The sequence below is a fragment of the Alexandromys fortis genome, unplaced genomic scaffold, assembly GCF_014885135.2.
Source record: "Alexandromys fortis isolate MF-2015 unplaced genomic scaffold, M_Fortis_MF-2015_v1.1 scaffold_63, whole genome shotgun sequence".
Classification (NCBI taxonomy): Eukaryota; Metazoa; Chordata; class Mammalia; order Rodentia; family Cricetidae; genus Alexandromys; species Alexandromys fortis.
The window spans coordinates 4,444,093-4,471,138 of NW_026067953.1; the positions used below are offsets into that span (position 1 = coordinate 4,444,093).

The 27,046-nt window shown below is 43.6% G+C and overlaps 1 protein-coding gene across 2 annotated transcripts in view; it reads right to left on the reverse strand.

Annotated features, from left to right (window-relative positions):
* Ptpn21 (protein tyrosine phosphatase non-receptor type 21) overlaps positions 1-27,046 on the reverse strand; it is a 60,462-nt gene that overhangs the window by 20,675 nt on the left and 12,741 nt on the right. For both annotated transcript variants that reach the window (XM_050151368.1, XM_050151369.1), the window contains exons 3-10: positions 18,492-18,661; positions 13,821-13,918; positions 12,633-12,700; positions 11,699-11,769; positions 9,181-9,268; positions 8,434-8,522; positions 5,724-5,811; positions 5,013-5,092 (exon numbers count right to left, since the gene is read on the reverse strand). In XM_050151368.1, the coding sequence (XP_050007325.1) occupies positions 5,013-5,092; positions 5,724-5,811; positions 8,434-8,522; positions 9,181-9,268; positions 11,699-11,769; positions 12,633-12,700; positions 13,821-13,918; positions 18,492-18,661 (752 nt within the window). The remainder of the gene's footprint in view (positions 1-5,012; positions 5,093-5,723; positions 5,812-8,433; positions 8,523-9,180; positions 9,269-11,698; positions 11,770-12,632; positions 12,701-13,820; positions 13,919-18,491; positions 18,662-27,046) is intronic.

Below are 27,046 nucleotides of genomic sequence, written 5' to 3' on the forward strand. Positions count from 1 at the left end.
ATTTTTGATACTTTGAAACTTATGTTGCTTCTGGGTCCTCACCATGGTCCAGCCTAGGTTTAAAGAACTGTGTTCAGTCGACCAATGGCTCAGCATCTAGATGAACTGAGCTTTTAAGATCATTAAAGCTGGGTACAGTGGTGCATGCCTTTACTCCCAGCACTTGGGAAGCACAGGCATGCGGATTTTTGAATTGGAGGCCAGCCTGATCTGCAGAGCTATTTCCAGGACAGCCAAAGCTACAGAGAACCCTGTCTCAAAACATCTCCCCCCACACCAAAAAAAAAAAAAAAAAAAAAAAAAAAAAAAAAAAAAAGCATCATAAACTCCACAATGAGGAGAAGGAGCTGCTGATAGGACACTTATTAACAAACACCTAACCACATCTCCACTGCTGGCCAGCCTGGACAAGATTCCGTCTTCAGCATGCGAAGTACAGAATCCAAGGATGCAGGGCTTGAAAGCAGAGGCAGCCATTCTTACTAACTGGCATCTTGCTGGCAGCATCCAGTGGAGAGCAAAAGCAGAAGCCAGTTCTGCTGAAAACAAAGCAAAGGAGCACCAACCACATCCACCTGCCGAACCGTCTGACCTAGGCAACCCTGCTGCTCACTTGCTCGTTCTAAGCGTCTGCCTGCTTCCCAGTCGCTAGGGATGCTTTCTGTGCTGGTCAGCAATGCCGAGCGCGGAGGCGGCTAAGGCTCCTAGGTCAATATCTAGAACGTGTGCACTGGAGAAGATAACGAAAGGCTATCAGCTCAGTGAAATACATGATCTTGCTTGGCGAAACTGTGCAGCCTGCGTGGGTTATCTCATGGAATCTGAACGACACCACCAGGGAGGTCCCATCATCGGGTTTACAAATGAGGAAAGTGATACTTAGATTAAGTAGATCACTCCTGGTCACATGGCACACAAGTGACAGAACCAGCATCTGAACAGGCAGGTCTGCTGGATGCCTGAGGAGTTTCTGACAATCATCTTCCTGACTATGTCCTTAGCCCCAACTAACTCATGAGCTCCATGGAGGAAACGGACAAACCATGGCACAAGCAGTACCCAGCACACGCCTGCACACAAGCAGCCCTTGACTGTGTGGAACACAAGAATGGCACAGTGGGTGGGGACAGAAGTCTGTGTTCAGTGAACATTTCTCAGGTAAGATGTCTCAGTGGGTAAAAGCACACGCATGTAAACCTAGCAACCCGAGTTCAAGTCCTGGATCCTACAAGGAGTCAGGAGAGACCCAGCTTCCAGATGCACGCCCACGCACACTAAACTAGCCAAGTATTTGAGACTGTTAGCGTTGTCTCACCCGCTCTGTGAGCCTCTTCTCAGCTGGCCATTTGGTTATTTGATGCCAGCAGAGGGCAAGCTTTGATCACGTGTTAGAAGGTAGAACTACCTCAGGATGTTTGTCTCAGCGCCTTTCCTCCTGGCCCTCCTTAATAAGATGGTGAAAAACAAAACCTCCCATTTTAGGGTAGGCCAGAGGTCACATCCAGGCCACCATAAGGTCACTGACCTGGCTCTGGATCCCTACCCCGACTTGCCACTGTGGGCAAGCAGAGCTAATCCCCGGCAACAGGCAGTGTTGACGGGTAAGGGCTGGCCTCACTAGAGGTCACAGTGATCATCTACCCACGCATCTGCACAGAAAAAAGCTGCCTCACTCCACCTCCAGGAGAGCTCCCTGTCGCCAAGCCTTATTAGGGAGGGCAGGAGACCCATCCCACTACAGGGGCCTGCGACAGCCCTTCTATCTCCCTCCTAGAGCTAGCTTCTCTCCACCCTCCTCCTTCCAGGGTCTGATGGGCCCCAGTGAGTCCTCCTCAGTCTTCTGCAGGCTCAGGAAGCCAGAAGGAAAGGAGGGCCCTGCATCTTCTTCCAGACCCGTGAGCTAACAGTCAGACTGCTGACGGCCAAAGGAGGACACTGGCTGCTGCCATGTTTACCCACAGCCGTGAACTACAGGGCTAGCTCATCTTTCTGCACTAGCCACCAGCATGCGGCTGACTCTCCAGAGAGAGGCTCTTGGACCTGTCTCTCACTTGGTTTTGTAGCCTGGTGGGTACAACTCACACACTTTTGGGGAGGGGGAGAAGAAAGCCCCTAACCCAGGAAGTTTTGTGCCACCCTGCACATTTTTTCCTCATAGAACTGAGGAAGGCTGATTACTGCTAGCCCAGCTCTGGGGCTTGAGCTATTAGAAGAAGCCTTTTGATCTGACTGACATTATTATCTCATTTAGTTCCTAATATAGTCCTGAAGGAGAGTCAAGAGATGGTCTCATTATTAGTGTTTACATTTATAAAAACCAATGGGAGACTGTAAGCTACATTAAAAGATGACCCTGTTACCTCCAGTGCCTTGTCTGGGTGGGAAGAGAACTTCTGGATCCTGTCACTGTAAATATCATCTGGGCCAAGGTTAGATGAATCGCAGCCACCCCACACCACTGTACTACAGAAAAAAGCATAAAGGAGGGATCTGTAGAATAATCCTTTTGTACACTGTGAATATCCATTACTCTCACTAGTTAATAAAGACGCTGATTGGTCTATAGTAAGGCAGGATAAAGTTAGGAGGGATAGACCAAACCAAGGATACTGGGATGAAGAAGGGCAGTTGCTGGCAGACGCGGAGAGAGCAAGATGGCACGCCATACTGAGAAAAGATACAAAGCCACATGGCAAAGCACAGATAACAAATATGGGTTAATTTAAGTGTGAGAGTTAGCTAGTAACAAGCCTGAGCTATCAGCCGAGCACATACAATTAATATAAGCCTCTGTGTTAATCTGGGACTGGCAAATGGGATTGGGAAAGAAACATCCGCCAACAGAGGGATGTGGATACTGTAGGAGAAAGTGAATCCTTTCTATGGAAGCAGGCTCCATCTCCAAACCAAGGGCCAACTCGGACACACAACTCCAGTTTTGTTAACTACCCATCACCCCTCACTTACCCAGCTGGACCATGAGAACAAGGCCTACCAACACCTCAGAGTTATTATAATATTAGATGTCACTAGAACTGTGTTGACAGTCATCAAGAAATAGCTATAAAAATGGAAATTATTTTCAGCTTTCTTCCCCCATGGAAACATGAAATGTTAATAGTATAAGCTCCATTTGCTGACCCAGGAAACAAACATGTACAATGTAATATATTTGTTTTGCACAGAATGACTATATATAATTATACTAATAGTTCCTGGATAGGCAGAAATTAAAAACAAAATTTGGAAATTAGTCCTTCATACACAGAAGTTCTAAAGAGAATCAAATATTCTTCATAGAATAATGCATGCAGTTAATATTATCTTTGTGGCTTCACTCACATTTGGCGATATCCCAAAAATTAAATTTCTAAGACCTCAACAATTCCCACACATATTGCCTTTTCTCTTTGAATCTTAAAGTTATTAAATGATGAACTGACAAAATATGCTTTTAAAAGGACCTAGCCACAGGTCTACCAGAGGACATTGCATGTAATGGTTTATTAGTATGACTGTGGCTACTATTTTCAAGAAAAGAAACGATTTGAGGTGATGATGGCTTATTACAAATAGTCTTAAATTTATGAAAAGTTTCAAAATGAAAATATTATGTTCTAATAGATTTTGTTTATGATTTGGATATAATTATTATATGTAGAAATAATGTCACGAATGCTCATCTTCAGGGAGCCAGGGCAGCCAAGGGTGTTTCCGGATCCAGGACTCTTGGATCCCCTGACTGTAACACTCTCATACACAATTTCCAGAGAGCAGACAGCAGAAAAGGCAGCCATGCCACAAAGAATTGGTTGACTGTTTACATGGTAATGTTTGGAAATGGATACACGAAGGCAAGCACCACGTTTTCTCTCTTATGTAAGATTCCCTGCAGGGTGGGTGGGGGTGGGGTGAGAAAGTAAGAGGAGAAGCTGCCTGCAAGGACTCAGGTCAATAATCCCAGCACTTGGGAGGCTGAAGCAGGAGGACCTGGGCTACCACAGGGATGTAGATCGGGAAAGAAGGTGGAGCCGGACTGAGAGTACGCGGGAATGACTAGCAACAGGAGTCCTTACATGCACGTGTGGACACGTCGGAAAGAACTGACTTTCTACAATTCACATATATTAAAAGACAAATCTTTTCTCAAAATGCTGACCAGGACACTGATTAAAAACTATAAAGTATACAACTCCCAAGCCAGACAGGGTAGCTTTTTATCCTGGCACTCTGGAGGCAGAGACTAACAGATGGATCTTGGTAAATTTGAGGCCAGCCTGGTCTACACAGCAAGTTCCAGCCCAAGCCTCTACAGTAAGATCCCATCGCAATGAAACAACAATAAAAAGACCCATAATCTCAGACTGGGAATTATAGCTCAGTGGTAGAGTGCTCGCCTAGCATGGAGTAGACCTTGGGTTCAATTCCCAATGCCCCAAAGCAAAGGAGAGAAAAGGAACAAAAAAATTCCTTTCTTTTTAATTTCAAGGGTTATAATGGTTCTAATATTATGGAAACTGGGCACAGTAGACCATTCTCATAATCCAGGAGACTAAGGTAGGAAACTCCCAAAGTTCAAATTCAGCCTGGGTTACATAGCAAAACCCTGCCAAAAAAAAAGAAAAAAACTAGTTGAGAAAAACCTTAGAGGCATTTTATAGCTATAAGAAGATATCCCAATGCTAAAATGGAATGTAATTTCATAAAAGCAAAAGGACTGCGGTATCAGAAAAAGATATCATTTGATAAAATTTGCCATTCTGGACAATGCAAAGAAGTTTGAGATTAAAACTTGGAAATCAGGACCAACAAAATGGCTCAGCAGGTGGAAGGCGCTTGCTGCCAAGCTCAAAGAGCTAAATTCAATCCCTAGAACCCACATGGTGCAGAAAACTGACTCCCCAAGTTGTCCGCTGACTTCTACACGTGGCCCCCTGACACACATACAAAATAAATAAATAAATGCCATTTCCAAATGATTTCCCACAATTCCCAGGGCAGGAGATACTCACAGGTCACACTGGTTTAGTCTGTAAAATCTGTGCCGTGCAACACACAGTCTCCACACGTACTTGGCTGTTTCCATGTCTTCCTGGCAAAGGAACATGCGCAGAGTGGTAGAGAGGCACACAAAGGAAACACTTCTAACTGAACCGCCCGAGAGCAGACCTAACTGGTACGCATTGTGGCTACGCCATCTCCCAGCCACCATGACTTTCATTTCCCAACCCTGCATCTAACTATGAATGCGGTAAGAATTTAATTATGAAAGCAAAGTAATCTGTTCAAACAGTTTCTAATAATTTGGACTCTTAAAACATACTTGGTTTGAAAATGTCCTATTTTTATATAATATCAACTTTTATTCCCGAGAAACACTAGGACTTTTCAAACTCAACGCTTGCCTCGTGTCTTCATATTGCAAATTCCAGTTCAGCAGCACTGCACAGCTGCTCCCCAGCAATGGCGGCCGGGCTCGCTTTCCCCTGCTTTATCTTTATACTTAATTCAAAAGTCACTTGGATCCAGTAATATGCATACAAAGACTCATTTACTCAACAATATTTAATGTGCAGCCACTTTTTGCCAAGTGCCATTTTGTAAAATGTAAAGCGTAACAGTTTATGTTTATAGAACCCTAAGTTAGTGCCACACCCCCACCCCAGCACACAAACGGGAGCGCAGAGGCGCTGATGCCATTTAGATTCTCTGTGTTCACTCACAGTTTGAAACTGGACGGTCTCCTCTTTACTTGCCAGCTCCAGTGCAAAGAAGGACTTGTTGTGGGACATGTTAGCAATGTCGTACCACCTAGAGAGCAACGGAGGACAGGAAACACGCCGTGTTCGTTAAGGTTGGTGCGTGAATTAACACCAGTAACTCACTTTAGAAATAAAGTCGTTTTTCAGCTAGCACACATTTTCTAACTGAAACGACAACAGCTAGTTGCTAAAAGTAAAGGCATGTGTGGGAAATGAAGGACGAGGGTTTGGGAGACAAACCTCATGTGGTGCTTTGAGTGAGAAATATCCCCATAGGCTCGTGCATTGGAGCACCTGCTCCCCGCTTGGTGGTGCTGTTTAGGAGGTTATGAAACTTTCGGGAGATGGAGCCTTTCTGGAGGAAGGAAGTGTGGGAGGGGGGCTTTGAAAGTTTATAGACTTGTTCCACTTGTGTGTAACTTTGTGATCTCAGCTTCCTGCCTGGCCACCTTCCACCAAGCCTCCTCTGCCATTGTGGACTCTAACCCTTTGGAACTATAAGCCAAACTAAACATCCTTAAGTTGCTTTTGGTTATAGTATCTTATTTCAGCAACAGAAAACTAAGTGATAGACCTAATTTGCTTGATAAGCTTAACAATCAAACACCCTCATGTCAGCTTGCTGCTCAGGCCTCACTGTGTATTGACCAAACATTTTAAAGAGGAGGGAGGGAGGGAGGGAGGGAGGGAGGGAGAGGAGAGGATGGAAAGAAGGAAGGAAGTAGGGAGGAAGGGAGAGCAGGCGAGCAATGTGCCTGGGAGCCGTGCCTTACATACAAAAGCTGAGTTCTAGTCTAGCTATGCCTGTCAGTGGGTGACTTTGGACAAATCACTTGGCTTTTCTAAGCCTTCATTATCTCATATGAAAACTGGCAGTGATATCTGCTACCCTGAGTTATTATGAAGATGATGATGACATGAGCATCATGTTTCTGATAAATTGCACTCAATGAATGTTGGACACAAAGGAATCAAGAGACAAAAGTGGTAGATATGCCTCACTACTGGATGAAAACAATATAAACCTGTTTTTATTTCAATCAATTGAAAAGAGAGTAAAAGTGCAAATGTTTTTACAACATCCTAACACGGATTTTCTAAGATTACAGATTTTAAAGAATTATAAAGGTAAACAATATAACGTAACTTAGTATGTTTACAGTATAAATAGAGGCGGTCACATTGGTCCTGACCTGGAAGCTTCCTCCCTGCTGGCTAGCTTTCCTAGTACCTGCAAGGGGCTAGGGGAGGGGCGCCATCAACAGTCTTACCCAGCTGTGAATGCTGGCGCTACAATGACTGGCATGGCAAGATATGCCTACAAGCGCAAGAATGTTGGAAGTGTTCTAGAGTAACCAACCGTTTCCGGTTGAACTGAAGGCTAGATCCACATGGGCAAAGAGGAGAGAACCCCATAAGTTGGACTATGATCTGACAAGAACCCAGGGTTGGGGAGCTCACTGGTCAGAAGGGAAAATGAACCATTTTGCTAAAGGGTCAGAGAGTATCAAACTGGTATCTCTATCCCCATTGGTTAGTGGCACTCTCAGAATCCTTAGAGAAGTTTCTTGGTGCTGGGGACAGTGGCTGGTGGGTAGTTAGTTAACAAAAAAACTCAAACAAGTCAAATACAGAGAGCAAGTGTTTGTGGGGTGCTCAGCCACAAATGGAACATCACCTCCTCTCCCACCAAGGCTCAGGGAGCATCAGGAAAGACAGATTATAAAAGCCAAAGTTCAGGGAGGAATGGAGCGAAATGCTGTCTTCCAGACATGAGAGGGCTGCTGACATTTGTGAATTCACGGAAGCTGTGCTTAGCTGCACAAGAGCAAACCCAGCCCCACCCTTAGCCGAGGAGCTACTGACAGTAGAAGGCTTCGTGGTGAGGATGGCATCTCGTGGGCTGACCACGCTCCAGTGTATGGCCCCATAGCCATGAGCACATGGACTCCACGGGTTTCAGATATATTATGTATATGGACACAAAGACAGGGAATATATGTGAGAGGAGTTAGGGGAAAATATGGAGGGGTGAATATAATCCAAAAACATTGGATGGATATATGAAAACTCAAAGAATTACTAAAATATTACATGTCCAAAAAGATATGATTGGAACACAGACTCCTACGAAGTGATTTGAAGCCATCTGGAAATTGACTTCTCGGAAACTGAGCGCCATCTCAACACATCCTTACTGCTACATACACCCCGAGGGCTGCACCAATGAGCAGCTGCTCTTTTAACTGGGGGAATCAACTCTGCGAAAGCTGAGTTTTACTGAGATGCTGGCATGGTAGCGATTTTGTTACACACTACAGTCAAAAGAAAGCCCAAATTTTCCATAGCGAATAAACAGCCCCAGAAACCAGAACTCACACGAAAAACAAACACACAAACAACAAAACAACAACAAAAAACCTCCCCATCCAAAGCAGGAATGGCTTCTCTGTGGCAGCAGGGTCACACGGATTGTAAGCGGTCACTACCAGGCCATCACTATGAGCTCCTTTTCTGCACATTGGTTTTGAAGACAGTAACAAATCAATGAACAACTGTACTTGGGTAACATTTAACTCTAGGAAAAGAATATCTCCATTTTCTAATGAGAACTTAGGGGAGACTTGCCAGCAATAACTACCTTTAAGTATTTAAAACAAAACAGAAATACCTGAACACCACAGGAGGCCTTCCGTTCTTATGTTTCACAAAGATGCCGTCAAGACAAGCCCCGATGGATATGTCGCTTCCTTGGCTATCCTAAAAGGAGGAAAAAGGGAAGAAACACTTGGGAAATGGGCCTGTACGGACAAAAGTATCCACCATCATTGAACTTGTTTGTCACAGACCTGCAGGACAGCCAGTCTGAAAGGAAAGGTCAGAATGGTAAAAACTCATTACCCTGCTGGTAAGGATGGAGACAGGAGAAATTTGTTCTTTTTTAAAAATGCCTTTATTATTACGTTTACTTGTTCACTTTGTATATGGGTGCACACGTGCCACAGCGCACACAGAGAGGTCAGAGGACAACCTGTGGGAGTTGGTTTCCTCCTTCTACCGTGAGAATCCCAGAACCAACCTCAGGTCATCGGTTTTGGTGGCAAGTGCCTTAACCCTCTAAGCCAAGATTAGACTCTTAAGTACTCTATTTCTGGAGCCTACCAAAGCACAAATTAGAATATAGGATGGTGTTTTACTACAGATTTCTTGCCAAAAAAGCCCCCAGTCATGCTATTTCCTCAAGTAGCTAAGTGTCATACCCATCTGTTCCCCTGTTGCCCTCCTACCCATCCACCCTGGTTTTCTGTTTGTTTAAACAGAACCTCACTCCATTTCCTATTCTATTTTCAAATGACTCCCCTGTCTCAGCCACCAGAGCAGCTGGCAGTACGGACAGGCAAAGCCATGCCCAGCTTACCTTGGCAGGGTAGCTCTCCTCTCCATAGCCGTCCATTCTCTCTACTTCCTGCATATACAACATCTCAGCCTCAGGAGCTGTTAGCCCCCTGCAACCCAAAAGATGGTAGTGAGAGTAATCCCAAATCTAAAAATTTTAAACAATGCTTTTCTTAAAAGCTATACATCAATTTGGAACAGGGCATTATAAACATTTCAAGATATAAGCATCTGTGCCTGGGTATACTGATCCTCTAATACTTATCAAAAACTGGCTACCCATGAAGCACTGCGCTAAATGCAGAGGGCAAGTGTGTGTGTGTGTGTGTGTGTGTATGTGTGTGTGTATGTACGTATATATGTATATACATATATACATACACACACATAAGCTAATGCTTTAGGAAAGCAAGAGGAGAAGCAAGGGATGAAGCAGCTCCCAAGATATCTTCAAGGCAAATCCAGGAGTTTTTACCTAAAATAGCAAGCAGTTGCATACTTATCCTAACATATCAGGAAACACTTAGAATGCTGGTTTAAAAGCCGAATGATGGGGCTAGAGGAATGGTGCTGCGGTTAAGAGCACTGGCTGCTCTTCCAGAAAACCTGGGTTAGAGTCCCAGCCCCCACGTGGCAGTTCACAATCAGCCTTAACTCCAGTTTTAGATCTGATGCCCCCTTCTGACCTCCACAGGCCAACACGTGATACATGTACATACGTGCAGGCAAAACAACTCATACATCTAAATAAAATAAAATAAAATGTATTCAAAGACAAAATGACAAATGTAAGAAATAAGGGCAGGAAGAGGCCAGATGCAAATCCCCTTCAGCTCAGATGACTGGAGCAGCAGAAAGACGTGAGGAAGGAAGTGCACTTAAATCCATGGCCTCCCCTCCCCCGCCTCACTGCTGCCCCATTGCAAGTACCAAGGTGCCTCACACTGCAGCCATCCCAGACTCTGCATTTCTTTGACTATATTGTATTCCTCGCATTTCTGAACCTTTGTGCACGTAGATGCCTCTTAGCATATCCCTAGCATCCACACATGGGCCTGGCAATCACCAGTGTCCTCAGGGCTCAGCGTCTGACCATTCCTCCCGTCAGATTTTGGGTCTCCCAGTGCCGGCCCTCTGCCCCATGCAGTCCTAACACACTCTGCACACCTCCACTACACCCACTACCCACGCAGTGGGTTGTGCTGCCTAGCGTTAAGACTGCTGGGAACACATTCTTGGAAGGGAGAGAATTATTCTGTTTATCTTTAAGCCAAACCATCCAGCATTCTACCTCATAAGGACAGAAAGTATGTATGGGTTCCTAAGTCTTATTATTTAAATAAAAGTACAAATAAAATGACAAAAAGCAGGATAACACGTTCCCGAGGGATCAAGTGCACTAGGGGAAAAATGGTTCACGTAGACATAGAGGTAAAGGGTGGGATTAGCAATTTAAGAAGAGCAGGAAAATACCCATGAGCATATGGAAAGGAATGCAGGAAGAGATGAGAGAACGTAACTCTTTCGCAACCAGCAGAGTCAGAGAGAGACTACAGGCGAAGACCCCAGGTTACAACCAGATACATCTACTTTCAATCACTTCTACCAAACACCAGAGACCTGAGTCATTCTGAGTTTAGTTTCCTTCATTTCTAAAACGGAGGTAATAGTCTCCTTAAAGAATACTGGAGCCAGGTGGTGATGGTGCACACCTTTAATCCCAGCACTTGGGAGGCAGAGGCAGGCGGATCTCTGTGAGTTTGAGGCCAGCCTGGTCTACTGGAGCTATTGGAATATAACTTTATATAAAGTATTTGAAATGCTGTGTATTGGATTAGAGTAAGAGCTAGCATCTTAGGAGATTTTTACAGCCAACAGAGAGTCAGTCACCAGCAGAGACAAATACATGCGAGGATAGTCAGGGCAACATTCCTGAGGACTCCTCAGAGGACAGAAATACTGCTGTGAAAAGTATACAGGGGAGCAATGGTCACGATGATGCAAGTCTGTAATCCTAGCACTTGGGAGGCAGAGGCAGCAAGACAGCAAGCTTGACGTAACCTGGTTCTCAAAAATCTAAAAGTTAGAGGATGTAGCTCAATGGTAAAGTGTCTGCCTACCATGTAAGGCCCTGATTCAAACTCTAGCACCATTTACAGGAACAAAGGGAGGGAGGGAAGCAAGAAGGAAGAAAGGGAGGAAGGAAGGAAAGAAGGAAATAAGAAAGGAAGACAAAAAAAGAGCACCTGGAGGGCTAAATTGTATAAGACAAACTTCCATAACCATACACTAATTTATCACACTTTTAATATATGGGGCGATGAACTGGTACCCTAAGGACTGGCTGCTTTCAGAATGTCCCCCCATTCCCCCACCCCTGTTTCCTCATTGGTAAATGGATAATAATGGAAATGATGGGGATGCAGGTACTTAGAACAGCGAATGTCACTCTAACAGCAAACAAGCCGCAGGAAAGTTTAACACACAAAAGTATGTTTCAGACTCTAGCAGCCATCAACTGTGCTTTTTCCTGGTGTTACCTGTATTTCTGATGCAGCAAGGCCACTTTTTGGGTTGCTTCTTCCAGCACTTTTTCATCCTGTAGCCACCCCTGCAGGAAACACACAGCAGTAAGCACATGCATTCTTAAAGACTGAACCAGTCTTTCACTTCAGGCAAGCCTCTGAACAGTGCTAACATCGGGGGTCTTTGCAGTCTGTACAGTCATGATGCATCTAATGAATTACGTGGCTTCTGCTCAGAAGCCAAAAGATCTGCCCTGCCTCCCCAGCTCCTCCCAGGGGAAGTTTCAGCTGAGGTTTAAGGTTGGTAACATTTATCAGAGCTGACCCGCTCACTCTGAAGAACATTCCACCCTCCTCGGCTGTTTCAGTGAGATGTTCACATCAATTTCTTCAACAGTAGCTTCAGAAAGTACAAGGCAGGGTTTTCAACACTGATGGAAAGTCAGGTTCATTCCAACATTAACTTCATGATTCTCCAAAACTGAAAACAAATCCCTCTCCTTAGACACACAATTAAAGGAAGGATATCCTTAGGCACAGCAAAGAACACCCTTTTTTTTATTTTTCTTTTTGGGTTTGGTTTGGTTTTGGTTTTTTGACACAGGGGCTTACTATGTAGCCCTGGCCCCTGGCTGTCCTGGAACCCACTCTGTAGACCAGACTGGCCTTGAACTCTCAGAGATCCGCCTGCCTCTGCATCTCGAGTGCTGGGATTGAAAGCAAGTGCCACCATTGCCCGGCCTAACTACCCACTTCTGTTCCTGTGAATTTACAAAGACCCAGAAGACTGCAACAGGGAAAGACTGGAACATGAGCCATTGACAAAAGGAACTGACTTGGTAATGTTAGTCCTGTTTAAAACATCTACCATGTGGACATTCATGGGTTGCTAAGAGTATAATAGGAATAAGCCATGTATTAAAAGGCCCAATGTCAAAAGAAGTCTTACCACAGGGAGCAAGGCGAATTTCTGAAGAAAGTCTTGGGATTCATACTGATCAAAGTCACCAAAATCAGCTATGTGGAATGATAAACATACACATGTTGATTACATTTAATTTTTACAACAACACATTTGCACAACAAAAATGAATAAGTAAATGTGAATGACACACTTGTGCTTCAGAAGCCAAATCTGTGCAACAGATAACAGGGCAACTTTTCAGAGTATCTTTTAAAAGTCATTAGGTAGATTCGGGCATCTTGGCTTGGGAAAATGTCTATGAAGTGAGACAACGCCGCCCTGCATGTGACATGTGCTTCTGTGCAGGGAAGTGCCAGGAGGAAACCAAGTGGGGACAGGGAATGGAGCCCCGCGAATGCTCAGGTTTAGGCAGTATATAAGGAATGGCCCACCACGGTGTCAGATGTTTGTTCATCTCAAGATGACAGGTGTCTGTGCCTGCTAGCATCTGGAAGAATTTTATGTTTTCTTTCTTTTGTGTTTTGTTTTTGGACATGGTCCCACTGTGTAGCCTTGACTGGTCTGGAACTCTCTATGTACAAGAGACCGGCCTTCAGCTCTGTGCCACCCAGCCCAGCTTACTTTTTTTTTTTTTAATTAAATTCCAGGTCCATGGTTAAATGGCATTTACCAACTGAAATAATGCACCAGCAGAAATTTCTCTAGTGCACAGATATACACATAGATATATACACTAGGCATGCACAATGTTGAATTAATAAAAAAAATTTACAAAACACAAACTACTTCTATTATGAGTAATGATGTTCCAATCTGAAATATATTATTTGAGAAAAAAGGAAATGGGATGTACTTGAAACATAAACAAATGTAGTTTCATGAAACTCATTGATAGAAAGACTGTTCCTCCCAATGTTAGGATCAAAACAAGTCTTGGAGTGACATTAAAACTTAGCATGTTAAATTCTTTGATTTTTCTATACAAACATACACTTGACATGTAATAATTTTCCAGAATGTCTACAAGTCTCACATTTCATTGAAGTAATGCAAATTGTCTTCCTACATTAAAGCCCCACCTAATGGCATAATATTCCACTGATACATAAATCTAAACAGTTCGTACAGGAGATCAGTTACTCTCAGAGCCCTCCACAGTTGTTAACACACATCTTACTCTGACAGATTTACGCCTTCACGTGCATTGCTCACCTTGAACAGCTAAGCCAGCTAGCTGAATGGCTTGTTCTAAAGTACACGGAAGGTTTCCTTCCAGAATGTCTTTCTTCAGCTGCAGGTAATACTGATACCTATGTGAGAGGATGAGTGTATGAAATTATTGTCACTATAACTGGACCAAGACACAGTGCACTTTACCACAGGTTAGCAGAGGAACATAAACTGTCAAATAAAACTATAACCCTAGGTGTTTCAAAAAATGAAAAGAATGCCACTGACAATATAAGCACATCATTTATTCTGTTTAATGAGATGACTTTTTTTTTTTTACACTTGCTTTAATTATTTCAAAGCTAAAACCAGGGTCCAGGGATGTATCTCTGGGGTAAACATTTGCTTAGGACGTGTGAGACTAGCTTGATCTCCACAAGCCCCACACCCGTCAGAAAAAAGCAAGGTTAAAGTCATCTATAGGACAACTCACACCTGTCGTGAACCCTGTCAAACAGTCCTGTTTAATTCTTTATAGCTATCTGTTCTTTATTTAAAGTAAGGAAGGTGCACACTCAACGATCAATCTTTACCTATAAACCTCTCTTTGTAACTTGGCAATATGAAACTTTAGGTATTTAAAAACTTCACTAGCCGTTGAACACAAAACTTAAGGAAAATGATTCTTGATATTAAGTTTTTTAAAGTGTAAAGAGTAACTTCTAAAAGTCTTTCTTAGCATTCCATAACATAGGCCACTTCTGTCTCTCCCCTTAGTGCCAAGTGCACCTAGGTTTAAGTTCCAGCTCTCCAGTTGAGGACTCTGCATGGCTTTGGGTAAGTCACAGCTTAGACTCCCTTCCCGGGCCAAGCGTCCCCAAGCGGCCTGCAGAAAGCTGCTGACAACACTGCCAACATGTGCCAGCCCTCGGGCCCTCTCCTCATAAAGCGCCAGAGCGAAAATGTAATGCTTCCTTTTGCTCATAGGTCTGCCATTGCTCTACAGCGTTCTAGACATTGGAGATGGTTAGATTTGGTCCAGTGTCTCTGCCAGTGCCGTTTACGATACCATCTCAACCTGAGTCTCTCTAAGTTTGGTGCCTTTGAGCAATCCAAGCATAGCCCATATCTGAATTCTCCAGAATTCATATACAGTCTTATGTTACCCGTATAGCTAGGCTTTAAGCCTCTGTTCTTTGGTACCAAATGGCCTGACCGACACACCATCCATTCAAATAAAAAGAATTCAGACCCAGCCTTTCCCTTCTACCACCTAGCAGATATCACAGGTTTCCAAAGTCAGCGAATAGAATGCTAGGAACTCAGGCTCAGAAGGGGAAGCTGGGCTTTCTTCAAGGCTTTCAACTGCCAAGAGCTTGCATTGAAGGAGGTATATCTAGTAGCATGCTCCACATACCCCACTATCATTATTCTAAACTTTTCTATCTCTGTACATAAAAGCCTTGGAATGCAACATTCATAGGCCAAATTGAGCTTCCAATCCAACCTTTTCTTACCTTAGCTTTGGATGGGTTTCACTACAAGAGCCTATTCTTCCATATACACTGTAAACTGTTCACTGCTAGTTCAATATCCTTTTTGTAAATTCTCATGTGAAAATTCCCCGGTAAATGACATACCAGGAGAGTGTCACACTGACAAGCAAGCACGTTTCAGACTGGTGAGCAAGAGAAGCCTCTTCCCATTAAAATCTTTGCAGGCTGTAAAACTATCATTGTAAGTAACAAATAATGGCCTGGTGTGGTAACCAGTGGGGTCACACACTGCCAGTTCGTGAATGTGTAAAGCTTCAATCTAGCCAGTTATTATTCTTCATTATTCTCAAAATTTCCTATCTTTTGCAAACAGAAATCCCTGTAAGTTCCCATCATATGAGCAACACTTTTCTGCTGCCTTGTGGCCATGTTTTTCTGACAAGGCCTCACGTTCTGAAGACATGGTTCAGAATTTTGTTCTTTTTTTTTTTTTTTTTTTTGGTTTTTGGAGCCTGTCCTGGAACTCACTCTGTAGGCGAGGCTGCCCTTGATTTCACAGAGATCCGCCTGTCTCTGCCTCCCGAGTGCTGGAATTTGGGATTAAAAGTGTATGCCACCACTGCCCAGCATCTCTGCCTTTTTTCTTAAAATACTTTTGATTTTTTTTGGGGGGGGGGCGGTTAAATCTTTAGGGGGAAAAACCTATCTTTTTTCATTTTACATGCCAAATCCAGTCCCCACTTCCTCCCCTCCTCCCCTCCCTTCACCTCCCTTCCCCCTCCATCTACTCCTCAGAGAGGGTAAGGCACATTGCTTTGAGGCAGGACCAAGGCCCTTCACACTGTATCTAGGCTGAGCAAGGAATCCATCCAAAGAGAATGGGCTCTAAGAAGCCAGAACAAGCAGTAGGGATAAATCCTGTTCTCACGCCAGTGGCCCCCCAGTCTGCCCCAGCCATACAACTGTCACCCACATTCAGGGGGCCTAGTTTGGCCCTATGCTGGTTCCCTCGCTGTAAGGCCAGAGTTGGTGGGCTCCCATTAACTCAGGTAAACTGTTTCAGTGGGTGTCCCCATCATGGTCTTGACCTCTTTGCTTGTATTCTCCTCACTCCTCCCACTCTTAAGCAGGATAAACCTTCTTTCATCTCCAGGTATTATCTGAGGCTTCCTATTCTCCCTGCTTTCCACACGCCACACACCCCAACTAGAAAATTCCTTCTAAAGTCTACCAAGAAGCCCAATGTTTCCTTCTTTAGTCAAAGCTCCGCCCCGAGGAATCCTGAGCTTTAAATGAAATGTTTGTTATCTCGGGATACTCTGACTACTTCTGTACGTGAACTGCCAGTTCCACCAGGCTGTGAGTGAGCAACTCCTCCAGGTCACACTCAAATGACGACCTGACTACTCTTAGAACACAGAATAGCTTCAGTAAAGGTTTAAGTGACTTAAGCGGCCAGTTCATATTCTTCCTTGAGGCTTACACTTCTCTCTTCAATATTTATATTTCAGACCTGTTCACAGTCCATTCATGCCTAGACCTACTTCCTGACCTTGGTTTCCTAGTCTTCAGATAATTACCTGGCACATTCAAACAGCATTCCAGGAGCATGAGGCAGCAGCAATTCTTACATCTGCAGGGCATTATAGCTAGCAAATGGAGGGTAAAGCCCGAGAAAACAGGGACTTAAGATGCAGAAAGAAGATAAGACACATACACAAATAACCATAATAGGAGGCTGTGACACCAACCACAAATCCAAAGATAGCACAGGGTAAACAAAGTGCACCCCATCCTGGGGCATCCCAGAGCTTCACAGAGTCAGATGGATATGAGAAAGACACAGGACACAAAGATAAAAGGTACATGATGTTTAGGACACTGACATCGCCCAGCCTGGCTCCAAAGTAATCTTACTAAGTAGAGTTTAAAAGATAAAGCAGTGGTTAAGTTTTAGACTTCTCAGGCAAACTCAAGCTTTCACAGTTTGTATCCCCCTCCCCCTTTTTTTGTTTGATGTTTCAAGACAGGATTTCTCTGGGTAGTCCTGGCTGTCCTGGAACTTGCTCACTATGTAGACCAGGCTGGCTCCAACTCAGAGATCCGCCTGCCTCTTACCTCCTGAGTGCTGGGATTAAAGGCGTGCACCACCACTACCTGGCTATATTTTTTTATTTCTTAGATGCTGGAGGAGTAAACATGGACCCTGGGTACGCCAGGCAGGACCCTCCACGGGCACAGAGCTTCACGCAAAGCTTAAAAAAAAAATCAAAACTTTTCTTACCATTTTGTTTTGTCTTCATGAAACTTTACAAAAGAATTTATAAGAGCTGAGTTCCAGAGCTAACCTAAGTGTTCATCAGCAAGGAAAAGATAAAGAGAATACAGACACAAGGGAATGTTTTAACGCATAAGGAGGAATGAAGTTATGATATCTGAAGGAAAATGGGTACAACTGGAGTTGATCAGATCGGGGAATTAAGTCAATCTCCAAAAGACAAAAACTGCATGCTGTTTCTCTCATTTCTTAACAAGGCCATTTATTGTAAGCGAACATGGAAGCAGAAATGAAACTGTATATGGGGCACAAAGGGAAATGATGGGACAGGGAGGGACATGGAAGGAGCGTGCTCTGAGTGTAATACACCTTTGCATGGAAAGGACCCATGGAGCCCAGGAGGATGAAACAAAGCCAGACACTGAGTTCCCTGCACTGTCCTTTCCCTCTGCTTTTGCCCCTTTAAGTGAATTTACTGCTAGTATCCTCTGATCAAGTCTTCTGTCGCTGTGTCCCCTCTGTCCCCATGAACTCCCTCTACAGAGTACAGCCCTGGAGTCAGTTACAAGAGCCCGCCAGTTCCTTGAGGAGAGAACACAGAGTTTACACATTCTAAATCTCTCCTCTCCCACTTCCTTATTACAAGGAACCAGAAGCAGAACAGCGAAGACCTTAAAGAGGGTATCGTAGGAGTTCACCACCAGGGTGAGCTGACCGCCAGGGTGAGCCGACTGCCTTTCCTGTGCCTTTGGGCCTGGTGAACCATAATTCAGTCTGACACACCACATTCCAGAACCTCCCTAGGAATGCGGTGACTAAAGCTGCGGGCTGGAGGGCAAAGTCAGTCACGGGCTTTTATCTGAGGGCCTTTGACCTCAGCTCCACTCTTCCTACCTCACCGGACTACTTTCTCAACCCAGGCGGCAGGGAACTTCTCACCTGGTAATCTCCTGCTGCAGCTGGGAGACGGAAGGCACGTAAAACACCACTCCAAAGTAGACAGTGGGCTCCAGCGCGTGTTTATCCAACTGCTTCTTCAGGGGCTTCTCCAAATCCACCCAGCGACGCTGGTTCTGCTTGTTGTAGTACCAGAGGCTGAAGTAAGTGACCTGGAAGGAAGGAGGGAAGGTCACTGAAGCAGGCAGTCGTTCACAAAAAGATTCCAAAGATTTCCACTGCCAAAGACCAGGGACCAAGTGCAATAGCCAAGGCTTATAGAAGAAAAAAAAAAAAAAAAAAAGAGGGAATGACAAGCTCCATTTAGAGAATAGTATTCAGGAAATAGAGGCAGAAAAAAAAAAGATAATTGTATGTCATTTCTTGAACTAAAAACAAAAATGCTGATTTTTCCATTACCAAAACCCAAGCTACTATTATGAAAATATATTAACACGTGTGCATACTCATACGTGTGCAAGAAAATTTCCCTACTGGGTCATCCCAGCTGCCCTATGCTACTTAAAAAGCCTTAAGTAGCCCTCTACCCAGGATAACCCTAGACCATGGCACTGACCCAATTTTTCACTCTTCTGGGATTTGACTTCTATATAAATAAACCCGCTTCACGTAAATGTCAGACATTTAGCAACAGATGCAATGACAGCTCTACCTTGCCCCTCCAAGTGCCTTAGATCAAAATTCAAAGCAACCGAGATGTTTTAAATTCCCAGTTTAATGTGAAGAGTGCACTCTGAATTAAAGAGCAGAATGTGGGAGGAGATGCCCCCCACATGCCCTGTGTGCGGGTCTATTATTCCCTCTCAAACAAACACAGACCCCCACAGGGAAAAAACAAAACCACGGTGCAGTCAAGTGACCTAAGGGGGACTACTAACTAGGTTTGAAGTTCTGGACCACAGTCAGACTGGGGTCACGTGCCTGTGACCTCAGTACCCAGAAGGCTACCTACCGCATCCCAGCGCACACACACACAGAGTAAACTGGCATTCAGACTGCACTTGCTGTATAATAAGACTATTAGGATAAATCAGTAGCAGCCCTGGCCTGGTCAACCTGAACGGGTATGAAAACACTTCACAGAGGAAATGGAAGCCTCTAATCACTGCTAATATTGATCTCAAAATCAATTCTGCTACTCTAGACCCTAGAGCAACACTGTCACATAGAAGCTTGTGTAATGACGGACATGTGCCACATCTGTCCTGTCCGACAGCAGCTCCCGGCTACAGGTGGCAACCGGTGCCTCTGAGGAGCTGTGCTTCTTAGCAGTGCTCCGTTATGCTCTCGAATCAAAGAGCTGCAGAACCGTACTGGGTAGTTTAACTTCACAGCTCCAGTAAAACTTAAAAATAAAATAAATCTGGTTATTTTATTTGGCCTGCAATACTCATTAAAATAAAAATGAACTTTAAGCCAGGCATGGTATTGAATGCCTATATTTCCAGTATTTAGGAGACTCGGGCAAGAAGACTACTGTGAGTTTAAGACCATCCTGGTAGGATACACAGCGAAACCCACCTTAAAAAAAAATGAAATTAATTAATTAAAGTTAGACATGGCAGCTCAGACCTGGAAAGTGGAGGCAGGAGGATTGTGCCTAGGCTATAAAGCAAGGCCGAGCCTCAAAAAGAATTTGTGTGTGTGTGTGTGGTTTTCCAAAACAGGGTTTCTCTATGTAGCCCTGGCTGGCCTTGAACTCACAGATTGGCCTGCCTCTGCCTCCGCTGGGATTAAAGGCGTGCATTTTAATGGGCCAGAAAGATGGCTCAGCATCACTGGCTACTCTCGCAGAGGACGCAGATCGCTCACAACCATCTAAATTCCAGTTCCAGGGGATCCCATGCCCTCTTCTGACTTCTGAGAGCAGCAGGCAGATACACAGCACACATATGTGTATACAGGCAAAATATTCAAACACATAAAATAAATCTAAAACTTAAGAATTTTTAATTTCCATGGATATTCTCGACCCATCATTTTTACAAAGAAAAAATACCTTAATATTAGTCGGTCACTTTCTACTACAAGTGGAATGTTCTTATTGTTCCTTTATTTCTACAAATAGAATACTGTAGAAATTCACTAAGTTTGGTTGAATGAATAGTCTCTTATTCCTGTCACCCAAGAACAGCTTGATCATCATATATCTATCTGTATCCCAAGAACCATAGGCATAAGCCCAAAGTCAGTGACTCTCCACGCACTGCCCACAAGGCACCCTTGTCAGAACTACGTGGAGCTCCTGGTGCCCTAGAAAACTATCAAGTTCCTAGGTAATTCTTATGCCGCTGAAGGTGGGCAGCATTACAGCATACCACACTATCCGCCAGCATTATATAGGCAGTTTCCACAGCCTACGTTTACCTGCGCAGGTGATGCCTCTAGCCTAGCACTCCTGAAGATGAGGGAGGACACATTCGTCTAGGCTACAAAGTGAGCTCCAGTCCCACCTGCCACACACACACACACACACACACACACACGCATGCACACCTATGCTTGAAAAGTTGCAGGGGTATCAATTTCTTTTTATTCCATGAAGTAAATAAGGTGAAAAGTTCAGGTCCACTGCTGTTTTCTGTCACCCATGGATCACATTTCTGAGAAAGCAACTACTGTTCCTGCCCTTCTGCAATTTACAGAACGGACAAAACCCTGGCAGAATAGGAATGGCTTGATGCTTCTCTTCCAGGGTTCTAGGCTTGGTTTCCAGCAGGCAGACGCTAGCTGTGAACTGGAAGAAATCAGTCCGGCCTGTTCCCTTGAGCATAAGATAACTCAGAACTCCAGCGTGGGAGATGGGCGGGAAACCAAATGAGCGCATGATGCTGTGAAAAGGACATTAAAATACGTATTTGTCTTTAATTAAAATATGTATTTGTCTTTAATTAAAATATGTATTTGTCTCTAATTTTTGTAAATTTTGATTAAATTTATTTTTTAATATTTCATATAATATATTTTGGTCATACTCCTATTTGACTGTGTGGGCGGATCATGAAAATACACCCTCTTTTGGGGCAGGAGAGATGATCACCGGTTAAGAGCGCCGGCTGCTCTTTCACAGGGCCCAGGTTTCAGACCTGGCACCCACAGGGAGGCTCACAAGCATCTGTAACTCCAGTTCCAGGAGATCTGATGCCCTCTTCCGGTCTCCACAGGCACTGCACAAACATGGTGCACAGACATAAATGTAGGCAAAAAACATATATACATAAAATAATAAATTATTTTTTTAAATTAAGTATATCATCTCTTAGCCAGGCACATGCCTTTAATCCCAGCTGGCAAAGGCAGGTGGATCTCCTGAGCTCAAGGCCAGCCTGGTCTACACAGAAAGTTCCCAACTAGGGCTATGCAGTGAGACCTTGACTCAAAAGACCAATGCTTTACACACACACACCCCCAAAAAAAACATATCATCTCCTTTAACTAAAATTAAACGATCTTAAACTTGCTCTGGGTATATTACTTTTTCCTTTATATATATATATATATATATATATATATATCTGGACTTGGCTACTTCAAACACAAAGATTTAAATAACCAAATATAGTGGCCATACAACAATTCTAGCACAGGAAGCAATGGGATGTGGGTTCCAGGATGTGGACTACAAGTAAGCTTCAAGTTAACTTGGGCTACAGTGAGAACTTGCCTCAAAATAACAAAAGCAACAATAAAAAAAGAGGTAGAGAAATTTACAAAATTTCCAGAGACCAGCAAGGATAATAAAATGATAAGCTGTACCCCAACACAGCTATCCAGATGTTCCATTTCCTGGAGACAGAAGAATGGCTGGCTTTTTATCAAGCTTTATCTGTAGTTTCTTCATCTGCAGCAGATGTCTCCAAAGCCAAATAGACAAACATTTTCTACTCTTGTCCTTGTTTGTACCTACACTTATTTGTGAGCCTTCAGAAAACTTTGTCTGCCAGTAACAGAGAAGCTGTGTTTCCTCTGGGAAGCTCTGCCTCAGGGCAGTTAGGGAACAAACCCACCCTGAATTCACACTCCAGGACTGTCAACCAGCTCTTCAACAAGGGACTTCCCCAGCAAGCCCCAGCTCTCCACAGGGGCACTCTGCCTTCCTCAGAAAGGTGCAGAGAACCAGAAGAGTTCCGCTACTTATAATGGCCTTAATCACTGCTTTCCCTTCAGGGCTCCGCATTCCCCTACCCACCTTCCAGAACTTTCTTTCTTTCTTTCTTTCTTTCTTTCTTTCTTTCTTTCTTTCTTTTTTTTTTTTTTTTTTTTTTTTTTTTTAGTTTTTCGAGACAGGGTTTCTCTGTAGCTTTGGAGCCTGTCCTGGCACTAGCTCTTGTAGACCAGGNTTTTTTTTTTTTTTTAGTTTTTCGAGACAGGGTTTCTCTGTAGCTTTGGAGCCTGTCCTGGCACTAGCTCTTGTAGACCAGGCTGGCCTCGAACTTGATAAGGGTCTTCGCCTGATACGAAATTCTTCAGGTGACTCTTTCTGTCTGCTCTTGTGGAAAACACACCCTAACAGAAGCTTCTTAAACAATAACGCTTCTGGAATTCTCACATAAATCTTTTTACAGTGATTGTTAACCAGATTCCTTTTGTTTGAATATTTTTATTTTATTGGATTGTGTGGGTGCATACCAGTTGTGTGTCTTGTTACCACAGAGGTCAGAAGAGGATGTTTGATGCCTGGAACTGGAGTTAACAGATGGTTCTGAGCTGCATGTGGGTGCTGGGAATTGAACCCAGGTCCTCTGGAAAAGGTGCTCTTAATCGCTGAGACACCTCTCCAGCCCCTACGAAGCTTCTTCAGTGCCAGATACTTTACATTATCTTTCTTTTCTAGTTTTTCAAAACACACACACACACAATAACCTTCAAAAGTATTTGGTGACTTCCTCGTGCAGTTTATAAATTCTCACTACTGCTCTCCTTCATCTGTAGATCACTGCCTGCTGGGTAACTAGAGCAAAGACAAAGTTAAACAGGGCTTGGGGTCTCTTCAGACAACATGGCTGCCTCCCTCGTCACACAGTGAACAGAGGCGAGCTGCTCTGGGCAGGTCCACATCCGAACAGAATGCAAACCTCTTCCTAATTCCCTGGTCACTTCTTGTCTAATTATTTTAAGACTCTTTTTTATTGTGCTATTTTTAAAATAGACCAGGGAGATACACAAATTAACTGGAGGGTTTTTTTTTTAAGCCACTAGTGCATTATGTTTAATAAAAGTTAATCCCATGTAAAATTGCAAATACAATTTTACCCTGGTGCCTCTCTTCAACCTGCTGAAGTTAGAAGGTCTTTCGTCAGGACAGAGAGGAGACAGCCCAAGATAAAGTCGCTCCCAAGCAGAGATCACTAACAAAGGTGCTTAGCAAGCTCTCAGCTAATTCTAGCCCTGCGCCGAGACAGCCACAGGGAGTCTGCCATAAATAATGAAGTATGGAACCTCTTCCCTTCCCTCTAGCAGATGGCAGTGGTCACACCGCCTCCACACAACAATCCTCCCCTTCCTGTTCAGCTTTTCTCCGTATTCTTCTCGCTTTAGTCAAATTACATACTCTGCATTTTATAGGCAATAAGACGTGGGAAAATAACAAATATAATTATACTCGATTTGATCAAACTGAAGTCCAAGTAACTGAACTCGGAATGTCCAAGTTCCTTCACTGTAGCTTTAACATTTAAGCATAGCATGAAATGATAAGCCAAATCTGGAGATTTATTAAAAGGAAGTCCAAGGGGGGAACAGGACAACTGTCTGCTTGGATAAACCGCTCTCATTTTCCCATTACAGTCCCAACTGAATACTTTGAAGCATATGATCACTGTAAACAAGATATTTTTAAAACTATATTCTTGGGACTGAAGATTTAATTCCATGATAAAGATATTGCCAAGCAAGTTACATCCCCTGCACTAAAAGAAAAAAAAAAAATTCTTGGGCTGGCGATGTGGCTAAGTAGTTGTGAGGGCCAGCCATGACAATCTAAGACTGGGCAGAAAGGAAGTTCTTACTTCCAACCATTATCACCTGGGACTCTGGCCATAGATAAATTTAAATGAAGTCTGGAGTCTCAGTAGTTTACCCTGAGACAATACCTGGCAGGCCGAGATTACCCGACCCCTACCCAAGAGCAAACCATTCAAAGGAAACTCCTGGCATTCGAAGCACTGTAGATAGAAACACCCGCCAGCACTTCACCAGGACACCCCTAGACAAATGTCAGCCAATCAGGGGTCCTGAACTCTCCGGATATTCCAATATGTTGGACGTGCGGAGAGACCGAGTTTGCAAACTTGATTAAAATAAAGGCTCTTTGCTTTTGCATATGGGACTCGTTCTCCTTTGTTGGCTTTTGTGGGGACCCATGGATTTGGGCATAACAGTAGTAAAACACAGCCATAGCACATAGCAGGCTATGGGGGCTGATTCATGGCACCACTCAGCTAACTCTAAAAATAAAACAAGTCCATCTATATTTCTTAGATGCCCTAAATTCATTTACTCCTTCAGCTCACACTAACTGATCACCTCCTAGGTGTCAAATGCTACCCTGGGTGCAGACAGACAGCACTGAAGCAGAGAACAGAGTCCCTGTTCCCCCAGGGCTGTGTCCTGGGAGTCAGAGAACAGAGTCCCTGTTCCCCCAGGGCTGTGTCCTGGGAGTCAAGACAAGCGATGCAGACGTTTCAGTTGGCTAAGATGTGCCCAAAGGAACCTATTCCTCATACTGGGTTGCCTTGACAAGTCTCAACAAGGGGAGGAGCTTAATCTTACCCCAACTTGATATGTCAAGTTTTGTTGACACCCAGGGGAGGCCTGCCCCTTTCAGAGCAGAAACAAAGGAGGAATGGTTTGGGGGTGGGGAGGAGCAGAGGAGAGGTGGGGGAAAGGGAATGATGGTAGGGGAGACTGTAGTCAGGATGCAAAATATATGAATTAATTTAATTAATAAAAAATAGATGCACTCTAAAGAACATTTGATTCTGGGACTAAAATACCAACCTGTTTCTAAAGAGTGAACTAGGATTAAATAGAAATTTTTAACATATATAAACATTGTATTCCCCAAACATAGGAGTGAGAACCAAGATAAGTACACGAAGTTTCACTATACAGACAAGTGTATTCTGTGTACTACTGTACAGAAAGTCATTCTGGTTAGAGCTCACTTTTAAAACTGAGGGCGATCAGAGCTTCTCATTCCTTGATCAGTTTGCACTACCATAGGGCCATTCTTATATCTCATCCCAATAAATGGGTTATGGATATTTTTTTTGTTTTTAAATCTTATAAATTTCAGATCCTTTGTTTATGAGCTTAACTCAAACACCTATGTTTTCTTTAAGATTCATTTTTGTATTTTATTTTATGTGCACTGATGTTGCCTGTGCATATATATGTATACTGTGTGTATGCCTGGTGACAAAACAACCAGAAGGGGGTGCTAGATGTCCTGGAAGGATTCCCCCTGGAACTGTAGTGAGCTGCCATTTAGGTGCTAAGAACTAAACTCTGGTCCTCTGAAGTGCAGCAAGCACTCTTACCCACAGAGCCGTCCCCGCTGCCCACAGTCATTCCTTACTATTACAAGCTTCTGCATGCACACACCCGCACAAATGCATGAACACACCCACACAAACACATGAACAAGGAGAATTAAAGTTATTTTCTAAATAATTTACATCAAACCTGGCAAGAAAAGAGATGTGTGGTGGGTATTTTAATTCTCGGTAGTATACCTCCAAACCGTCATAATTCTCCATTTATCTTTTCTGGCTCATTTCCCCTTAGTATATTGATTGCTATGATCAATAAATTTACAAGATGAAAAAGAAACTGAAAAAGACTTAAAAAAACTAGCTCAGCACTAATTTTAAAAAAAAATTGTCACCCAACAAGCGTCTCCTGGACACTGCTCACCTTTGGCTCCTCATTGGTTAGGCAGCAGAGAAAGCGATAGTCAACTGTGGGCTCCAGTAAGCACACGTGAAGCACCAGACACAGCTTGTAGACAGCCAGTGCCCCCCAAAAGCTACCTTTCAGGGACACAAAACCACACCCATTGTGTTCCTTCCAACTGCAGCTAAATTGAAGGGTATAAAGTCCAAGTTGTTGAAAATGTACTTTAATTAATCAAGTCAGAACCTGAGCAATCTAAATAGTATATAAATGAGCCAAGACAAGCTGATCTTAGATTCAGAAAGAAAAAGTACCAAACACTGTGATGCATGTCTGTAATACCAGCACTCGAAGGCTGAGGCAGGAGACGGCAAGTTCAAGACCAACCTGGGCTACATAAAAAGACCTTGGCTCTGAAAGGAGGGAGGAACAGAAAAGGGACAGCAAAAACAAAGAAAAGAGGCTTTTGCCACCCGGTTTGATATTACTGTACATTGTCTTAGCCTGTTTATTATTCAAAATAACTACTCTGTCTACACAGCAATACACACCGTGCACGATATCCGAGTGATGCACAAACCCTCGATGAATAATTTATAACTCACATTCTAACTCTTCTTCAGGACCTGTGACACAGTTTC